The sequence below is a fragment of the Seriola dumerili genome, unplaced genomic scaffold, assembly GCF_002260705.1.
Source record: "Seriola dumerili isolate Sdu_G_001 unplaced genomic scaffold, Sdu_1.0 BDQW01000341.1, whole genome shotgun sequence".
NCBI classification, from domain to species: Eukaryota; Metazoa; Chordata; class Actinopteri; order Carangiformes; family Carangidae; genus Seriola; species Seriola dumerili.
In genome coordinates this window covers 519,993-538,372 of record NW_019174596.1, presented here as the reverse complement: position 1 = coordinate 538,372, position 18,380 = coordinate 519,993, and the positions used below count along the sequence as shown (strand labels likewise).

Below are 18,380 nucleotides of genomic sequence, written 5' to 3'. Positions count from 1 at the left end.
TAGGACAATAATGTACTGCAGGAAGTAGTGTTGTATATTGCAATCAAAATAGAAAAAGGAAAGGACTGGTTGGTCAGGGGTTCATCCGACAGCAAGATAACCATAACATGAGAAGAAAAGAACTAGATGGAGGATTTAAGTGATGGGAGAGCAGCTTTAACTCCAGATTAAACCCCATTGAGATGGTGTGGAATGATCTGGACAGAAGGTGAAAGCAAAGCAACCTGCAAGTGCAACACACTTGTGGCAACTTCTGCAATAGTGTTGGGACAAACTTTCCATTGTAGAAATAACATCATGAGTTTGTTCAGAAGCTGAATAAGTCAAAAATTTAGATTAACAATAATTAGTTCAACAAGATGATTCCATGATTCCTTGTTTTTAAAATCTAAATTTTAGCAGTGTGTGAATGTAGTGATATTTGAATTGCTGGCAGAAAAATGAAAGAAACATGACAAATCAACTTGTGTTCCCCAAATTCAAGTTGTGCTTATCTAGACTTGATATGAACATTTTTTTATTAAATTAGTTTTTAAGTTATTTTAGTTATTTATTTAGAATTATGCATTAATTATTTTTAGCAATTAATTTGGTGCCTCATTTAACATCTTTACTCTAAACTTCTGATGATGAAAGCACCTTTTCCCCAGTGATGTACTCGTGTCTAATGTCTGTGCCACCAGCAGAGGGGGCCGTTTCAAAGCAAAAACAAGGCGCTGTTGTGTGTCCATTTATGATGAGGTAAATATCAATGGCTGATATCCAAATACGTGCATGCGGCGTTCGCGTGCTGTTTGTGTGCATGTAATATCAAATTCTTATGCGAGCATCAGACACCAAACACTTTAGGGTGGAAGAACTGAAACAGATACACATACATTTGGATGTATATTGTCGGCACATGTGGCACCGACCCGCTCTGCTTAACTTTGCAACGGCAAAACCAACAAGAGTGTCAGGCACATTGTTAATAGTTTATATACCTGCAAAATCTACAATGGCGGTTGTAGAATCACTTTTCCAGCTTCAGAGCTGTATGTCCTTAGACTTCACATGCCACCAATACATCTATCGCCAATAAACCCCCTCTTCGGTGTCATGTTTGCCACTTTTGAAGTCACTTCTGCTGAAGAACCCGTAACTCCGAAATTTCCCACAGCACTTAAGTATCCACTCTGTGCGCTCGCCGTGATTGCCACTCTTCGGGCTTGCTTTGTGCGTGGATGTCGAGTGGCTTACTGCTGCTAACTGCCCTGAAAAGAAGAGAAAGCTAGGTCCACATTGACAGCTCAGCTCCACGCCTAATGTACGCTTGTAAAGAAAAAGTGCCAAGCAGCAAAGTAACGACAGAGCATATGTTAGCTTTGAGCTAGCCAGTAGCTAGCTTGTGGAGCAGCGGTCAGTGCATGGCTACGCAGACACCAGTCTTGACTCTCTCCCACGCAGGCAAGCAGTTTGTGTTTACTACCGCCCATCACATTTTGTTACAACTGTTGAGAAATAGCCTACATACGTTTTACTAGCTATGCAGAGTGACTCATGAGTTGACATTATAGTTAATTGTTGGGTTAGTGTGGCCTGTAATGTTGAATAACCGCAGCTAGCAATCTGGCCTACCGAAAGATAACGCCTACAGTGTTAGTCATGCTGCTCGTAGCTTTTAATAATAACTGATAGCTGGGTGCTGAAGCTGTCGGATTGGCGATAGGTGTTTAACATATATATTATGTAGTTCAATTGGACTCAATTATGTCTCAGTGGGTTTGTGTGTTAGTATTGGTAACCACAGTCAAAAGCCATTTGCTCCTGTGTGTGCATTAGAGATGATGCAGAGGAGATGAAAGGAAAGCTGACTATAGCAACCACTGTGTATCTGCACAAAACCAGATTATTTTTGCATGACCTTGTTATGTGCACCTAGTGCTTTTCAAACTGCAACACCACACTTTGAGCCTTGGTACAGAGCATGTTCTCAGGTTCAGAATTGGTATCATTAAAGTGTATGTAACGTGTGACCTGTTGTGAACAGCTGTGGGGTCTTGGCATGGTAACTCATCCTAAACTCACAACTTTTCCCAGTTCATGTCATGTCCAAATACTTTTTGACATGTACAATTTTGAAGTTTGGTTCTTGAAGCTAAATTTCATCATTGTGATTCATTGTATGTGTATTCTAAGCCGAACATCCACTTATTGTTGACTGGATTGGGTTGAAAGTTGTACTGAACATCCAAGATACCTGAAGAGTGATTTGCATTCATGTAAATGGTTGCTGAATGCTTTATAGTCATCAAATTGATGTTGTTTTCACTTTCTTGCATCCAAATTTTGATTCTGTGTAGTATTAATATAGTTCTATCATATGTTGAAGTTATTTGGCCCTGCATTAAAAAACTGAGTGCCACAGATGATAAATAAAACTTCAGAGTGGAAAAACACACCTTTTAAGATATTTTTACTATATTTTTTCAAAAGAATGATTCTTTTAATTTCCTTGAAACTTTTTTTTTATGGGAAGGTGTTCATATTCATCAGTCACTTCTTATAATTTAATAATTTCTTTAAGTAGCAAGTTTCTCGTACTTTTCATTGGCTGGACTGTAATTAGCCTGTGAGCCAAGTCCTGAAACATGCATGTCCCACGCTCTCCTGTACACTCAGAATAACTTGCACACAGGGAGGGCCAGTCGGTCCAAAATCTCCCATAGGTGTTCAACTGGGTTGAGATCTGGTGACTGTGAAGGCTGTACCATATAATTCACATCATATTCATACTCATTCAGTGACCCCTTGTGTCCTAAGAGGGCATTTTTCATCCTGTTTCTCAACTAATTTTTCACATATTCCTTTAGTTTTCACCCATTGTATTTGTACTATGTGGACTTAGAGGTTTTCTAGCTCCTTGTGATACCGATTGAGCCTGTTTTTCATTGGGGTCAGGAAAGTTACAAGTTACAGCTTGTAATGGTTTGGTTTGTTGGATTGCAACACACCCATAACTATATAAAAGAGTGCAATCATAATTCATGTCATCATTCGTCAGGGATCATTGATGTGATCCCTGCTGTGTTGGAAAAAGCCTAGAAAAAGAAGACAACTATCATAAGACAGACTACACTAATGGAAAATTTGATCTTTCAAGTTTGGCTGAGTTCTGCAAAAGCAATATATCTTAAATAAATGTGAGTCTGCAGCTCAGTGAGACAGCAGGCTTCTCTCTGGTTGAGATTTGCATCGTGCTTCACTGTAGACACCTGTACCTTAATCACTGATGTGAAAGAGTCAGGGGACTTTATTACCTTTGAACAGTCATAATGCAGCCAGTCCCTTCTAAGTTATTGTGACAGATTAGCATAGCATGCATCGTATTCACAATTTTGATTTTTTTTTTTTTTTTTCAGCGCGGGAAAATTACATTTTAGTCCAGGCATTGTGACGTGACAGCATTTTGCTGTAGGAATACGTGTCGCTGTTTTTTATGAGTTAAAACCTCCTTGTCACTGTTTAATCCACAGACTCTTGACATGGGGAGTAAAATGTCCTTCAGCAGAGGAAGCAGTGACCAAAATACAGTCTCTGAGTTAACTTCTGTGACACCTCATCCTCGCAATTCCATTCATGCTCCTTCGGACTGCAAGCAGGTAGCTAGTGAGAAAGAAAAATAGACATATCCCCCCCAAAAATTATGCCGTCTGTTACAGTATACAGCATAATCTTTGGAGTAACTTTTTTAAATGGAATATGGGTGAATGTCTGCATTAAAACTTCTAAAACTGAAGGGCTTTGAATTATAATGTAATGTTTATTTTGGTCCTATGGCATGTGAAGTCTGTATGTAAATTGAACAACAGATTTAATTATATATTTTGACTCTTTTGATAGATGTATTTATTTGTCTGGATATCTATATTATTGAACAAATTATAGAGACATTAACATTTATGTTCTTTTGTTCTTTTATGTTTTTATTTTTGTATGTATAAATGTATATATATATATATATATATATATATATTGTTTTTTTCTTTCACAGATACCTGAAGATAAGAGTTGCAGTGAGGAAGACCTGGACACCAGGTGGGGAGAGGAAACGAAAGCAAACGAACTGACTGAAACTGCCCCTGAGTGCCGCTCATCGGTACACCTGGGGCCTGATGGCCATGTTAAGTCAGAAACAGAAAGCAGAACAAATAGTCAACAGAGTGAGTGCATATCATCACAGGTAGGGATGGATGCAAAACCTCAAGAGACGCCTGTGATTGTGTGCAGCTCGACAACAGACAGTCATGGACAGCCCATGGATGCCCACAGAAAACGCGGGCGCCCTCGTAAAAGAAAATCTCTGTTGACTGAAGACAAAAAAGATCCAGATACTGCTGGTCCTGATGCAGTTCAGCACAAGGAGATCAGCACCACAATACCTTTGCCAGCATGCTTAGAAAAGCACAGCAGTGGTGATATGCCTAACACTGTAGATGGTCCTTTAATAAGTAATTCTGATCCTCATACTGTTTCTGATGGTAAAGTAAAAGGCACTCTGCAAAAAAGAAAAAGAGGAAGGCCAAAAAAAACAGAAATCACATCTGCAGCTTTTGCTCATGCTAATAATATGAACAGTCTTGTACGTAGGCTGAGGAGTAGAGGAGAGAAGCAACCTTTGACACAAGATGGAAGCACTGAATCTGATAGCAAGGTAGACCCCAAGCGAACTGAAATGACTCCTCCAGAAAGTAGTCACGCATCCAACTTACTAGGTGTTAAAAGAAGAAGGCCTAAACTGGCTGATCACCAAGTTCCATCTAAACTGTCCAGACTGGATGATTCCCAGGAAACCTTGTCGGTGTTGAGCAATGACACAGGCTGTGTGGAGGGAGCAGAGACAGATAAGCAGGTGGAACTAAATGCTGACAAACAAGAGACTGATACAGATGGAAAAGAAGGCCATTGCTCCCCACAGTCTGCAGTAGGTCAAGAGCAACAAACAGAACTAAAGGAAGGTGCATTACCACAAAGAAAAGTGTGTTCCCAAGCAGCAGCTGAGCCTGAAGTTACTCCTTCAGAAGATTTAAACAGTCTAAACTTGGCAGGTCCTACTCAAAGTGATGAAACTAAAACAAAACAATCAGTGGACATGAATGACAGCAAGGAGTCACAATCAAAAAGCCCCTTGGACTCTCCAAAGAACTCTAAGTCGCAGAATACAGAGGCATCTATTACTGATGTCGTAACATCCTCTGAGGAAACACCTAAACCTGTCGGGAGCCCCCCTGCTGTGAAAACTGAGAATATAGAGGTAGAGCTGAATCATTTAAATCCTGTGTCAGAGTCAAACACTCCTAAATCTTTACAATACAGTGCCAACACTACAGTTAAATCTGAGGGTCCCAACAGTCAGCGAAACATTTTCAGGCGCAAGAGAGGCGGCAAGAGAAGGAGGAGAATAAATAATGTGTTGTTACCAAGCGAGCAACTTGTAGAAAGTCATGAAAGCAGTACTGAAACTCAACAAAAAGCAGACAGTGGCAACACGGATAATCAGACAAATGCCAACACAAATGTGACCAACACTAAAAAAGGAGGTAAAAATCTGTTGAAATGTGGTTACTGTGGTCGTACATTTAAATTTCTGTCTCAGTTCATCATCCATCAACGGATTCATACAGGGGAGAGACCTTTCAAATGTCCTGAATGTGGGAAAGGTTTTAGCAAAAACTCAAACTTAAATCTTCATCTCAAGACGCACAGAAAGAGCAATATATATCAAAAATGCCCTTTTTGCAAGATCAAATTCTCTTGCTCTGAGTATGCCTCTCATATGCAGATGCATGCACATGAGCTGGATCAGGACTCCGAGAACAAAAATTTAGAGAAACGGAGCAGAGGGAACAACCGTGAAGAGGGACTTAATACCCCAGTTTCTTCAGAAAAAAGAGAAAGAAAAGTGTGTCAGTACTGTGGTAAAACATTTCCATTTCAGTCTGCCCTCATAAGACATGTGCGTGTCCACACAGGGGAGAAGCCTTATAAATGTGATATATGTGGCAAAGCTTTCGGTCAGGCCTATTTCCTCCGCGTTCACGAGCTGACACACTGGTCTGTGAAGCGTTACAACTGCACACGCTGTGAAAAATCATTCACTCATTATAGCAATGCAAAGAATCACACATGTAGACCTACGGGAAGTGGCGACGACTCGCAACCCAACAGACGCGTAAAGCCTTCCCTAACGTACACGTGCCACATCTGCAAGAATGTTTTTGACCATTTGCAGGAGTTCAACAGTCACATGCGAGCCCATACCGGTGCCAAGCTTTATCGCTGCTTGTATTGTGACAAGCTGTTTGGTGTGCTTTCTGAATTTAATACCCATCGCAATCAGTGTAGAGGAGAGAGAACCACCTCCAGCTCTGCGATAAAGGAGGAAGAGACAATGTCTTTAATACAGTACACAGTGCCTGCTCTAAGGTGTTCGTCAGGATACAATTCAGTTTCTCCCCTCGCAGCTGCAAACTGCGAAGAGCAGAAAAAACAGACACAAACCAGCCGCAAGAAACGCTTTGCTAACCTAAAGAAACCGTTCCAGTCCACCGTCATACCGGCTCACCATCTCTCACACCTCGTGTCAAAGTTAAACAAACTAGATAACAGATCTGACCCCAGGAAATATCTATGTCCAAGCTGTGGGCGACTGTTCAGACACATGGGCAGACTCAGAGCCCACATGCTGACCCACGCCCCGGGTCAAAGTTACACTTGTGCCTGTTGTGGTAAGACTCTAGAAAACTGGAAAAAACTCTGGCATCATCAGAGAGTCCACCGACAGAGACGCGGCCGTTTCACTTGTCCTCAGTGCGGGCAAGGTTTTCGGTTTGTAGAGCCTTACAAAAAACACATGAGCGAGCACCCAGACTTCCAGTGGATTCAGGTCAGACCTAAGAAAGTGTTTCTGCCTTATCAATGTGAGCAGTGTAGGTGCAGCTTTAAGACTCTAGATTTGCTGTTCAATCACCAGCTCTGCCATTCCTCAACACAAGACACGCACAAGGACTCTGCTTTCGATTTATCCATAGATGATCATAGTACACAATCTAACAAGAAAACATTTAGCCCATCCACAAACAACCATATAGTAATATTACGTCCTGAACCCGGGGACAGCAGCTCTCCTCCGAGCCCCTTATCCAAACATCCAGACCCAACTCCTCAAGCATCGCCGCTAGAGCCCATGGTTTCTTTTGTCCAAAATCAGGGTCTTGATTTGGGTAAATCTTCCTTGTGTCCCAGCAGCACACATTTAATCCAAGATAGAGAAACCAGTCACGACAGAGTAGCTGAAAATGCACTTGGAAAGTCCATTACACCTTTGAGAACTGTGAAAAGACATGCAAGCATATCAAATGAAGGGTCTTCAGATGGCATTAAGTGCGCTGTGTGTGGTAATGCATATCCTGATATTTCAGACCTTTATCACCACTATTTGCAGCATGCTAGAGGCCAGTTGTAATACCCTCAATGGAGATCTGGTTCCTCTTCTTTATGTACATCAACTGTTTTACATTGTTTAACACAGGTGCCATGTAGTCCTAGAGCAGAAAATATAAAACCATTGTCTGTTACACATACCTGGAAAAGTTAAGGCAACTCCATTGATTTGAAAGATTTGTTCAGTTGTTTATTAAACCAATCGTGTGTCAGTTTCCAAATTATGAAGATATACACTGAATGTACAAAATAATGAGGCTGTTTGTTTTCATGAAGTTCATTAGGCAGCAAGCTTTCTTTGGTTTCTTTATTTACATTTCTGCCAATCAAAAATATCAGAGGAGATGTAGATGGAGGGAAAATGTAAAATTTCTTAAAGGGCGGAGGGGGCTGCAACCCTACTCCAGCCCCAGAATAATATAATTGGCTATTATGACAATATATTTCAACACAGAAATTGTACTGTACGTAATTGGGTGATCATAAAACACCATAGTTCAGTTAACAAATATTTATTTTTCATGAGTGAAATAACCACTGAAACATTTTGAATCTTCATTCTTTTTCTTGCTACACTTCATCCTCCTCGCCTCAAATCAATAACTGATCAGAGGTCACATTGAATTAACTCATAAACTCCTTGTTGCCATTAAAGTTATGTTCGGCAAAGTTGACAAAAACAAATTTTTGAAACGTAGCAATAAATCCAAGAGTATATATTAAATGTTCAGATTTTTCTTGTCATGTTGTCCATGAATGTTATGACCAATGAAGTGAATAGTCCATATATAGTTTTACAATTTCAAACACTCTCCCCTCATCATTCTTGATGCATTAATTTACTGTATGAACAAGGTGAGTTTAATATCAAATATCAATATCATACAGATCTCTTCTTGACTATAAGTCAGTCTGTTACTCAAAATGTTTCAGAGGATGTGTTGTACTGATTCCAAATTTGTTTTCCTCTGGTCTACAACACGAATGTGAATGCCGGCTTCTGTAATGCAACATGTTTGTCAAAGAGTTTGCTCTATTGTGAACCTGTAATATGATGGCTGAAATCAAGTGATGCTAAATTTTCTAGACAATATACTGACAAATGCACATTCCACACCTGTTGCATCACGTGAGTTTGGTTGATCATCCATCGCTGTTCACTGCTTCTGAAAAACTACATTTTCCTTCTTCGATGTCAGGCTTGATTTTTACTGAATTCACAAAAAGATATTTCAAAAGATGTTTCCCACCTGGACACCCTGATCTGTTGTATATAGTTTTATGCTATAGTTGAAAACAATAAAGGTCACTTTTGTATTCACATTTGATTGTTCCTGTTATTTCTAGGTTAAGTTTTGAAGGACTTTGAAGATAACCATGAGCTGCTGCTGCTGCTGCTGCATCCCAATATATTCCTAGTGATGATATGATGCTGAAGACAAGAAGATATTTTTCTTTTTCTTGCTTGTTAAGAGAAGTGACTTGTGAATTAGCATTTTGAATACAGTGTCACATTTAATAGCTGTACACTAAAAGAATAGGTTTATTCAATTCAGAGTTAATTAAAGAGCTGTTCAGTGTTTTAATGGCCCAAGTCCATGAGCTTGAGTGCAATGTGTAGTGCTCTGCCAAGAAGCCAAGCAGATGAATGAGTATTGGGTTTTATTTGTTTATTAAAAGGATATGCACTCTCCTGTCTCACAACAAATGACTGTAAAGTGACTTTAGTTGGAGGACATGGTGCTGCGGATCCAGGAGTTGTAGTTGCAGACCTTGGCATAGACTCCAGGCTTGTTCCTCTGGGCACAGCCGTAACCCCAGGACACCACACCCTGCAGCTGACCATTGCACACCACGGGGCCACCAGAGTCACCCTGATAGGACACAGATAGAAAATAAGATGTGAGCAGAGGTGTTCTGAAGTTTGCTGCATCCACTTAGAGAAACAGTGATGAAGACTTTAGCTGGTACCTGGCAGGAGTCCTTGCCTCCCTCGAGGAATCCAGCACAGAACATGTTGGAGGTGATCTGTCCAGGGTAGGAGCTCCTGCAGCTGCTGTCGCTCAGGATGGGGGCATCCAGACACCTCAGGCGATCAGGGTAGTTGCCTAGAGAGGAGGAAAAACAGGATGTGATATTGTTCATGCACTAACTTCTACCAAGTTGGGGTTAGGGGTTAGGGTCTCTCAGATATCTTTGCAGTGATTTACTGACTTCCAGAGCTGCTGGTGTTGCCCCATCCAGAGATCAGACAGCGGGTGCCAGAGCTGGCGCAGCTGGATGGCAGGGAAACGGTGCGGACGTAGTTGTTCAGGGTGGCGGGTTTGCTCAGCTTGATCAGCATGATGTCATTGTCCAGGTTGCGGCTGCTGTATCTGGGGTGACGGATGACCTTGGCAGAGTTGATGAACTGCTCGGTGCCCTCGTTGACAGCGATGTTGTGCTCACCAAGACGTACCTGGACGCGGCTGAGAGAGAGGCATGAGGGTAAAAAAATACATTTCATCTTCACTTGTAGTGAGGTGACCAGTATAAGTCATGTGTTTGGAGAAACAATTATTCCAGTTTGAACCAGAAAAAAGTACTTTCGCGATGAATGTTTACAGGCTTATGGTTTGATTTGAATTCATACTCACGACTTGTAGCAGTGAGCAGCAGACACCACCCAGGTGCTGGAGATCAGGGAAGCTCCACAGAAGTGGTAGCCAGCGTTCAGAGACACCTGGTAGGGAACAGAGTTCTTTCTGCACTCGTAGCCTCCAACAATCTTGTCATCCTCATCCTCAATGGGAGCGGCATCTTATAAAAGTAGACAATTAACCAGATGTTATTTTCTGCAGGCAATTAAACAGTATTTTTTTTTTTAAATCATAATGTCATAAAATGAACAAATGTACTTTAAAAACTGAGGAAAAACCAAGGCTGATACTCACATGCCACTGCGAACAGAGCAAGTAGAATGAAAGCCTTCATGGTGCTTTGTGTCTGAGCCTCAGTGTCTGTTTAGCTCGACGGCAGGCGCTTTTAAACCCACTCTGTCCCCCTGCTATCTGATTGGCCAAGGACATGAACCTCCATGTTCATCTTTATGTCGCTGACCAACCTGTGTGAAAACACATCTGGAATACGAGGGCCAACATATTGACAATGTATGCTTTAGTCCCACCACCAGTCACGTACACACGGTTTATGGAAGAAAAAAAAAACAATTAACTAATGGCTTTGTTTGAAATGATTGTAGGAGTTTAAATAAACTCATGTTAAATTTTATTATTTCTTCAACATTTTATATTTCAGTGGATTGTACTAAAGCGGTTTATCTCATAGCCACATGCAAGAGTTTCCATAGTTTGATGGAAAACACAAACTTTCACCCATAAGTATTAATCTCTGGTCTATGTTTGATTTAAAGTGTTCATGCTTTCACCCAAACTTCTATTTAGAGACTTTTACTTAATTGTCTCTCCTAAAGCCGTGATTCATAAAACATTTACTTACAAACAACGTAGTGACTAGTGTGAAATGTTCAAACTGCTTATTTAAATGAAGTCTAATTGCGAACGTACAAGAAATTCTTCTGTGCTATTACTGTCACACATCTTTAATATCAATAATGTATTTATGTTTTGTTCATTTCTCTATTCTTACTGGGGTCAATACTTGTCCTCAAATATGTCTCTGGGATTGTTTGCAATGCTCATGTTTTTTAACAGCTGTTGGTGCTGTGATGACACATCATCTGAATCTTATTGTGAAATGATAGGTTTCCATACAATATTTATCACTGTCCTCTTTTGTCACGCTGGTGAACTGAAGCAAACACATGCATATATATATATATATATTTAAAACATATGCATATATATATATATATATTTTTTTTTTTTTTTAAATATCCAAAGTATGATAAAATAAACATATATATATATATATATATGCATATGTTTTAAATATCCGAAGTATGATAAAATAAACATGTTATTTATCAACCAAGGTGAGTGAGTGAGTTACCCTACATTGTTATATATTTGACTGATTTGAACAACATGCAGCTGCTGTGCAACTTTATTTGTGAAGTAAGAAATCTTCGGTAGTCATTCTCTCAAAATCCCTTTAATGGCCTGCAGTTTTGTACAATTCCTGAATTTTTATTTGCCGTTTCGACATTTTAATAGTTAAAGTGCATAAACACATATATCCTATTCATTTTTGATTCATTAGGTATTTTTATCTCAAATACTGTTGAAAACTTTTCCATTTTGCAGCACCTTTAGTTGTTTTTGATAAGCAGAATTATATTTTTCATGTTTTATTTATTTTTCATATTTATGCAGGGCTGTAAATGATTTATTTTGGACATAGATCTTTCCCTTCCTGCTGCTTCTCTTCATTGACTTATTCCACAGCACAAAACAAGGAATGACAGAGTGAGGTTCATGTTAATAATTTATTTTTATTGAAACTGTCATAGTTTGAGATTCTTTAGTTGGAGGACATGGTGCTGCGGATCCAGGAGTTGTAGTTGCAGACCTTGGCATAGACTCCAGGCTTGTTCCTCTGGGCACAGCCGTAACCCCAGGACACCACACCCTGCAGCTGACCATTGCACACCACGGGGCCACCAGAGTCACCCTGATAGGACACAGATAGAAAATAAGATGTGAGCAGAGGTGTTCTGAAGTTTGCTGCATCCACTTAGAGAAACAGTGATGAAGACTTTAGCTGGTACCTGGCAGGAGTCCTTGCCTCCCTCGAGGAATCCAGCACAGAACATGTTGGAGGTGATCTGTCCAGGGTAGGAGCTCCTGCAGCTGCTGTCGCTCAGGATGGGGGCATCCAGACACCTCAGGCGATCAGGGTAGTTGCCTAGAGAGGAGGAAAAACAGGATGTGATATTGTTCATGCACTAACTTCTACCAAGTTGGGGTTAGGGGTTAGGGTCTCTCAGATATCTTTGCAGTGATTTACTGACTTCCAGAGCTGCTGGTGTTGCCCCATCCAGAGATCAGACAGCGGGTGCCAGAGCTGGCGCAGCTGGATGGCAGGGAAACGGTGCGGACGTAGTTGTTCAGGGTGGCGGGGTTGCTCAGCTTGATCAGCATGATGTCATTGTCCAGGTTGCGGCTGCTGTATCTGGGGTGACGGATGACCTTGGCAGAGTTGATGAACTGCTCGGTGCCCTCGTTGACAGCGATGTTGTGCTCACCAAGACGTACCTGGACGCGGCTGAGAGAGAGGCATGAGGGTGAAAAATACATTAAAAGTACCATCACTATGAATGTTTACAGGCTTATGGTTTGATTTGAATTCATACTCACGACTTGTAGCAGTGAGCAGCAGACACCACCCAGGTGCTGGAGATCAGGGAAGCTCCACAGAAGTGGTAGCCAGCGTTCAGAGACACCTGGTAGGGAACAGAGTTCTTTCTGCACTCGTAGCCTCCAACAATCTTGTCATCCTCATCCTCAATGGGAGCAGCAACTTTAATATAAACAGAGAGTTATAATAATTTTATGAATCTCAAACTTATCCTTGTTAAAAAATTTTTTAACTCAAACAAAATATACAACTTACAAGCTGCAGCAAACAAGGCCAGGAGAATGAAGTACTTCATGATTGCACCTACTGAGCTCACACACCACAGGACTGGACACAGTGGGTTTTTATAGCCTACCAGTTGAGTAGCTAACTCTGCAATTCTTTATCTAACCCTCTCTCAAGGATTTTCCCATGCACTGTGCACTATGTTTAAACATTATACCACCTGGGAAACAGCAGCATGGTCAAAGAGAAGAACACACAACTTTCCATGAGTTATCTATTTTTAAGAAATACAATCCTCAGTACTGGTGTCTTTAAATAACTACCTATGAATTAAACACTGAATATAAAATAGGAACACAACGATAGACAAAGGTGGAGGGGACACAGACAAACCAAAATCATTCGTCAGGTTCAAGTGTGCAGTTGCAGTGATATTAGACATAAACAGGTCATTAATTAACAGGGATTTGTCACAATGTAAATCTGCAACTTATTACTTTTAGATTACTTTAGATGTCAGTAATGATTCTAGTTACAAACTCAAATGATTTACTTTTTTAATCTTGGGTACATTCCAAATAATGTCCTAGAAAGTTTTCTGAAAGATACTATGTGAACTGATTATGATTGAACGGATTATAGGGGAAATACAAACAACATACTGTGGCTGTTATTTGAGTTTTGTGAAAAGTTCTTCTTCTTTAAATCATCATCAAGAGACTTTATTCTCTATATTATACATCAATATTCTCTGTATGCTGAACTGCCTCTAGATAAATGTCATACTGTTCAGATGGTCTTGTTTTAATTAGAATTAATTAATCTGAACAGTTTCTCAATTTCCCTATAATTAGGACAGAGTTACTCAGATCCTCCGGGGACCCTTTCTTTGAATTAACATATATCATATCAGTCCCTCTCTAGGAAATTAGAGAAAACTACGTGACCAGTACTAACGAAACCAAGGTCCGTTTGTGCAACATGTCGGAACTGTGATTGGTCCTGAACATACCCCCTTCAGTGACGTCAACAGAAAGCGACAGTGCTCGGTATGTGTATCGGCTGCTGAGCTAACAGCTGCACCAATTGTGTTTTGGTTTTGTTTTGCCTCCCATGTGCCGTTATCATGAGGTAAGAAACACAAAACAGCGTCAGCTTTCTCTTCATTTCCGCCCAGTTGTCTCCGGCAGTTCAGATAAAGCTGTTGCTTTACCTGAAGCTGTGGTTAGCCGTTAGCTAACAGCTAGCCTCCATTGCAAGATCAGCACCTAATGTATGCGGAATGCGCAACCATTGCGGATGTGGTGCAGAAAAAAATGCGCATCGATGCGACAGAATACAGAAGTCAGCATCACTGAGAAATACGAACGTGGCTATTCTAAAATGCTACGCAGTTGTAAGCAGTGTTATGTTTTGTTGTTGTATTTCAGCTCTGGAGGCGATTCTCTGCCTGGATGATGCTTCTCACTGTAACACAGCTGGACGTTCAGATGTAGCTGTCAGCCTGCTCCAGGTGTTTTTACACAATGTACAGATGTTTTCAGTAACTTATCAGTATATATGAGAATGACAGAAATGGATTTAAGGGGCTCCAGCTAGCTGGAAAAGTCTGTGGACTTCTTGCTCCAACCATACACAACATGATTGTATTTCTCAACAATGACTTGAATGATTTGAAGAATACTGTTTAAAAACAGGTTTATAGATACTTAGTTTATAGTTCCTAGAGTTTATAGGAAATCCCCCCATTGTGTGTGTGGCAGCTCATAGTTATCTGATGCAGTATACTGAAGACTTGCAATGTCTTTAGCAGTAGGCTCAGTTATACCTTGAACTCGTGTTGATGGGGAAGCAGCTGTCAGAATCAGAATTGGCCCGCCAGTCAGTTCTGCTGTAAATCAGGTCTGACCCATGACTGAGTACTACGAGGAGGGGGGGCTGCTGTACGAGCAATCACCTCCCATGCACATCAAAGTGGAGTCTCCGGAGGGACCCTTTGGAGGGGGAGCCTCAGAAAACGGCTTCCCCAGGGAGGATGAGGACTCGGAGGGCAGCTGTGACCAGAACAGTGGATTACCTGGGGGGCTCCCCTTCAATGTGGTAGTGGTGCATCCGAACATCATGGCACCCGGCATGTCCTCAGATGACCTCTTGTCCATTGAACAAAGTAAGCCTGAATGAGATTGAGACCATTATGGGAAATTGGATTGACCATTTTCTTATTTATTTATAAGCTTCTGCAGAGCATGTAGATCCTAATGGGAACAGTGTGTATAATATATACACTTGTAGAATAACTTCATAAATATATTTTATTAGAAGCACAGTCAGGATATGCATAATACATTTCATCTATGCAAACACCTACAGCATTTTGCAGAGAACATTTATTTCATAACCTGAACATTCATAGTCACTCAAGGAACACTAATTAATTAACTAATTAATAAAATTGAGATAAATACTTGATCTTCATGCTGCATGGCTTGCCAAAAATAGTTATAGTTGAATGTATTTTGGATTAGAAGAGTAAAAAATAATACTGACATTGTTTAAACGCATTTCTCTTTCTTGTACATTATATTCAGCTGGATATTTTTCCTCTCCCTTTTGGGCTGTTCTCTCACCTGTCTCTCTACAGACAGAGCTATGTCAGCTGCACTGGCTGCTGGTGGTGCAGGAAAAAGAAAGAGTCGTTTCAGTGGAGCAGAGCTGGAGGTGTTGGTGTCAGAAGTCACTCGGTGTGAAGGAGAGCTCTTTGGCCCTGCGGGGAGGCTCAGACGGCGGGAGAGAGAGCGCATCTGGGCTGGAATCCTAGAGAGAGTCAATGCTGTGTCCAGAGTCCCACGTACTCTTCGAGAGGTGAAGAAGCGCTGGGACGACTTAAAGAGGCGCAATGGAGGCAGGCTGGCAGATGCCCGCCATCGCAGCTGTTACCTGCCATCCAGCAGAGGGGCCTCAATGCTCGGACGTCCTTCCCAGCCAAGCCCCAGGCTTCAGCAAGCCAGGCAAAAGCAAAACATCCGACCAAAGCCCAGTTTTCCATGTTTCCCAGACTCAGATACAGGTGAAATTAAGAATTAAATTACACAGCTGCATTTCTTTGTAGAATTTATAGATGCAACTAATATCCATTGTGTTATGTCCACTTACAATGTTTCTTTTTTTTACAGGTGTAGGAGTGGAAGGATCAGAGCGAGATGGTTTGGAGAAAGACGAGGACAATCCTGAGCGTGAGAGAGACATGGGAGAGCCTGAGTGTGAACCAGTAGAAAACAGCATGGAGGACAAATTAGGATTAGGACTGGGTCTGGGAATTGGACCACCCCCTCCATCTGAACGCTGGCTGCCTCCTTCCCCACTCTACAGTGCTCCTTTCCTCAATGGCAGTCCTCAGCCCAGCAGTCCTCAGCCATCACTTGGAGCACAGCAGGGTCCTCTTGAAGCCCCTCCGCGCAGCTCCTGGCTTGAAGATGAGCTGCGAGGGTTAGGAGAAGCAGCAATTCAACTGGGCAATCGGGTAGAAAAGAGTCTGCGGGAGTTTGGGGAAGGTTTCAGACAGGACATGAGAACACTTGTTGCTTCGCAAGAAGCATTAGCAGTCAGTCTACAACAAAACAATGTCCTCTTACAAAGGCTGTTAGGAGTGCTTGAGGCCCAGCAACAACCACAGCCACAGCAACATCGTGTACAACAAGCTCATCAATCACAAACATCTCAACAGCACTTACAGCCTCAGCCAGCTCTGCAGCAGCTGCAGCATATAGAACCACAGCAGCAGCAGCAACAACTACAACAACAACAACAACAACAACAGCGGATTGAAACACCACAGCAGTCACAGCTACAGCATCAGCAGCAGTCACACGTTGTACAGCAGCAGTCGCAACAGCACCAAACACAAATACAGCAGCAGCCGCAGATCACCCAACATCCAAATAATCAGTCAGCTGTTGCTGTGGTACCTGCACCATCGTCCCCTGACATACGTGGCACTTTTCCCTCTGATCCACCCACAGACACAAATGGAAGTGTGCAGAGGCCAAGGCGAGGAAGAGCTGTTGATCACAGGCGCAGAAGACGGCGCTGAGGAGATAGCACTTAAAAACTCAAACTGCACATCATCATCAATATGTGACAAGAAATTATGCTCTTTTTCTATTGACAGTATTTCTGTGAAAATAAACTGAGTTGTTTGGAATTTTACTTCCCACTCCAAACCAGTGATCCATCTCACACATAAATTTGTCTTTGAAGAGGACTGAAATGGATGAGATAATTAGACACATGAGATAATGGGTTGGCCTTAACATTAGCTTGATTCCTCAGACATACGTATGTTGTGCTAAAAGACTTTGTGAGAAATTTTGTGGAGTGAAAACTTCACTAATCAGACTTTCAATACCCAGACAACAACATACTGTAGGTGCTGATGTTTAGTATGCATGTTACTGTACATGCTTTGCAGCAGAGCTGTGAAGCTCCTGATGCTCTTGCTAGTTCAGTACTGTCTCAAATCTCCTGATACACTAACTACATTGTCATCAAGTACTTGTAATCTGCAGTTGTTACCATACATTGTAGTTATACAGCTATTGTAATTACCTGCTAATGTATGCTTGTGCTTTTTTAAGTGTCATGGCATAAACTTTTCCAACTTTGGTTGGACAATAAAGTTAGACTGTGTTCTGTTCAGTGCGTTTTGAGGCAAAAATGTTACATTTTAAAAAGTTCACCAGTTCTGCTGATATGAAAAACAAAACAAAAAAAACAACAAAAAAAAACATCAGACATAAACCTCAGAGTAGGCTTCAGACTTTAAATCATATGTTTCTGGTGGAACTTAAACGCATACATAAGTATGTGGGGACTATTTATTATAATCTTGCATGCAGTATGATGGATGTGTTTGTAGATAGTTGCTAAGAAACAGCATATTGCCATCATCTACGTAGTTTTGCACAAGCTATATTTTGTAGATAGCTACTGTTCCGATGAAATGTAACTAAACTTTAATAAAAGCCAGATATGGATCGCAAATAAACCCAGCAGATCACTTGTGAATTTGTCACAGAACGTATAAAAATGTGAATGTATTGTTAATGGTTATGTTGAAAAGTTTATGTTGAATTAATTAAGTTGTGAAGAGAGTACTTGGTGTGTTGAACAACAGATTCGCAGCAGCAGTAGAAAGGGAAAGTTATAATTTAAGGCTTCAAATTGTGTTTTCTGAATGATGAACTACAGTCGTTTGTTAGTAATAAGTGTTTTATTTTGAAAGTTTTGCCCGGAAATGTCATTCCTTGTTCATGCTGGCTAACGTGATCCTTGTGTGCTCTGGACAAGGGGGTGCA

At 41.1% G+C, this 18,380-nt stretch overlaps 4 protein-coding genes across 4 annotated transcripts; 2 read left to right on the top strand and 2 right to left on the bottom strand.

Annotated features, from left to right (window-relative positions):
• Positions 1 to 3,537: 3,537 nt before the first annotated feature.
• LOC111232894 (zinc finger and SCAN domain-containing protein 2-like) lies at positions 3,538 to 8,781 on the top strand. Its single transcript, XM_022760581.1, has 2 exons — positions 3,538 to 3,641; positions 4,034 to 8,781. Exon 2 carries the CDS (start codon positions 4,229 to 4,231, stop codon positions 7,502 to 7,504), a length of 3,276 nt encoding a protein of 1,091 aa, XP_022616302.1. The 5' UTR covers positions 3,538 to 3,641; positions 4,034 to 4,228; the 3' UTR covers positions 7,505 to 8,781.
• A 348-nt stretch (positions 8,782 to 9,129) lies between these two features.
• On the bottom strand, positions 9,130 to 10,508 carry LOC111232901 (trypsin-3). Its single transcript, XM_022760596.1, has 5 exons — positions 10,416 to 10,508; positions 10,119 to 10,281; positions 9,697 to 9,950; positions 9,454 to 9,590; positions 9,130 to 9,356 (listed from the first exon to the last, which is right to left on the bottom strand). Exons 1-5 carry the CDS (start codon positions 10,453 to 10,455, stop codon positions 9,207 to 9,209), a joined length of 744 nt encoding a protein of 247 aa, XP_022616317.1. The 5' UTR covers positions 10,456 to 10,508; the 3' UTR covers positions 9,130 to 9,206.
• A 1,407-nt stretch (positions 10,509 to 11,915) lies between these two features.
• On the bottom strand, positions 11,916 to 13,168 carry LOC111232900 (trypsin-3-like). The gene is made up of 5 exons (XM_022760595.1): positions 13,057 to 13,168; positions 12,801 to 12,963; positions 12,455 to 12,708; positions 12,212 to 12,348; positions 11,916 to 12,114 (listed from the first exon to the last, which is right to left on the bottom strand). The coding sequence occupies exons 1-5, from the start codon at positions 13,094 to 13,096 to the stop codon at positions 11,965 to 11,967; spliced, it is 744 nt and encodes a 247-aa protein (XP_022616316.1). The 5' UTR covers positions 13,097 to 13,168; the 3' UTR covers positions 11,916 to 11,964.
• A 901-nt stretch (positions 13,169 to 14,069) lies between these two features.
• On the top strand, positions 14,070 to 17,721 carry LOC111232898 (zinc finger protein 853-like). Its single transcript, XM_022760590.1, has 4 exons — positions 14,070 to 14,157; positions 14,457 to 15,193; positions 15,668 to 16,093; positions 16,200 to 17,721. Exons 2-4 carry the CDS (start codon positions 14,938 to 14,940, stop codon positions 17,114 to 17,116), a joined length of 1,599 nt encoding a protein of 532 aa, XP_022616311.1. The 5' UTR covers positions 14,070 to 14,157; positions 14,457 to 14,937; the 3' UTR covers positions 17,117 to 17,721.
• Positions 17,722 to 18,380: the final 659 nt, after the last annotated feature.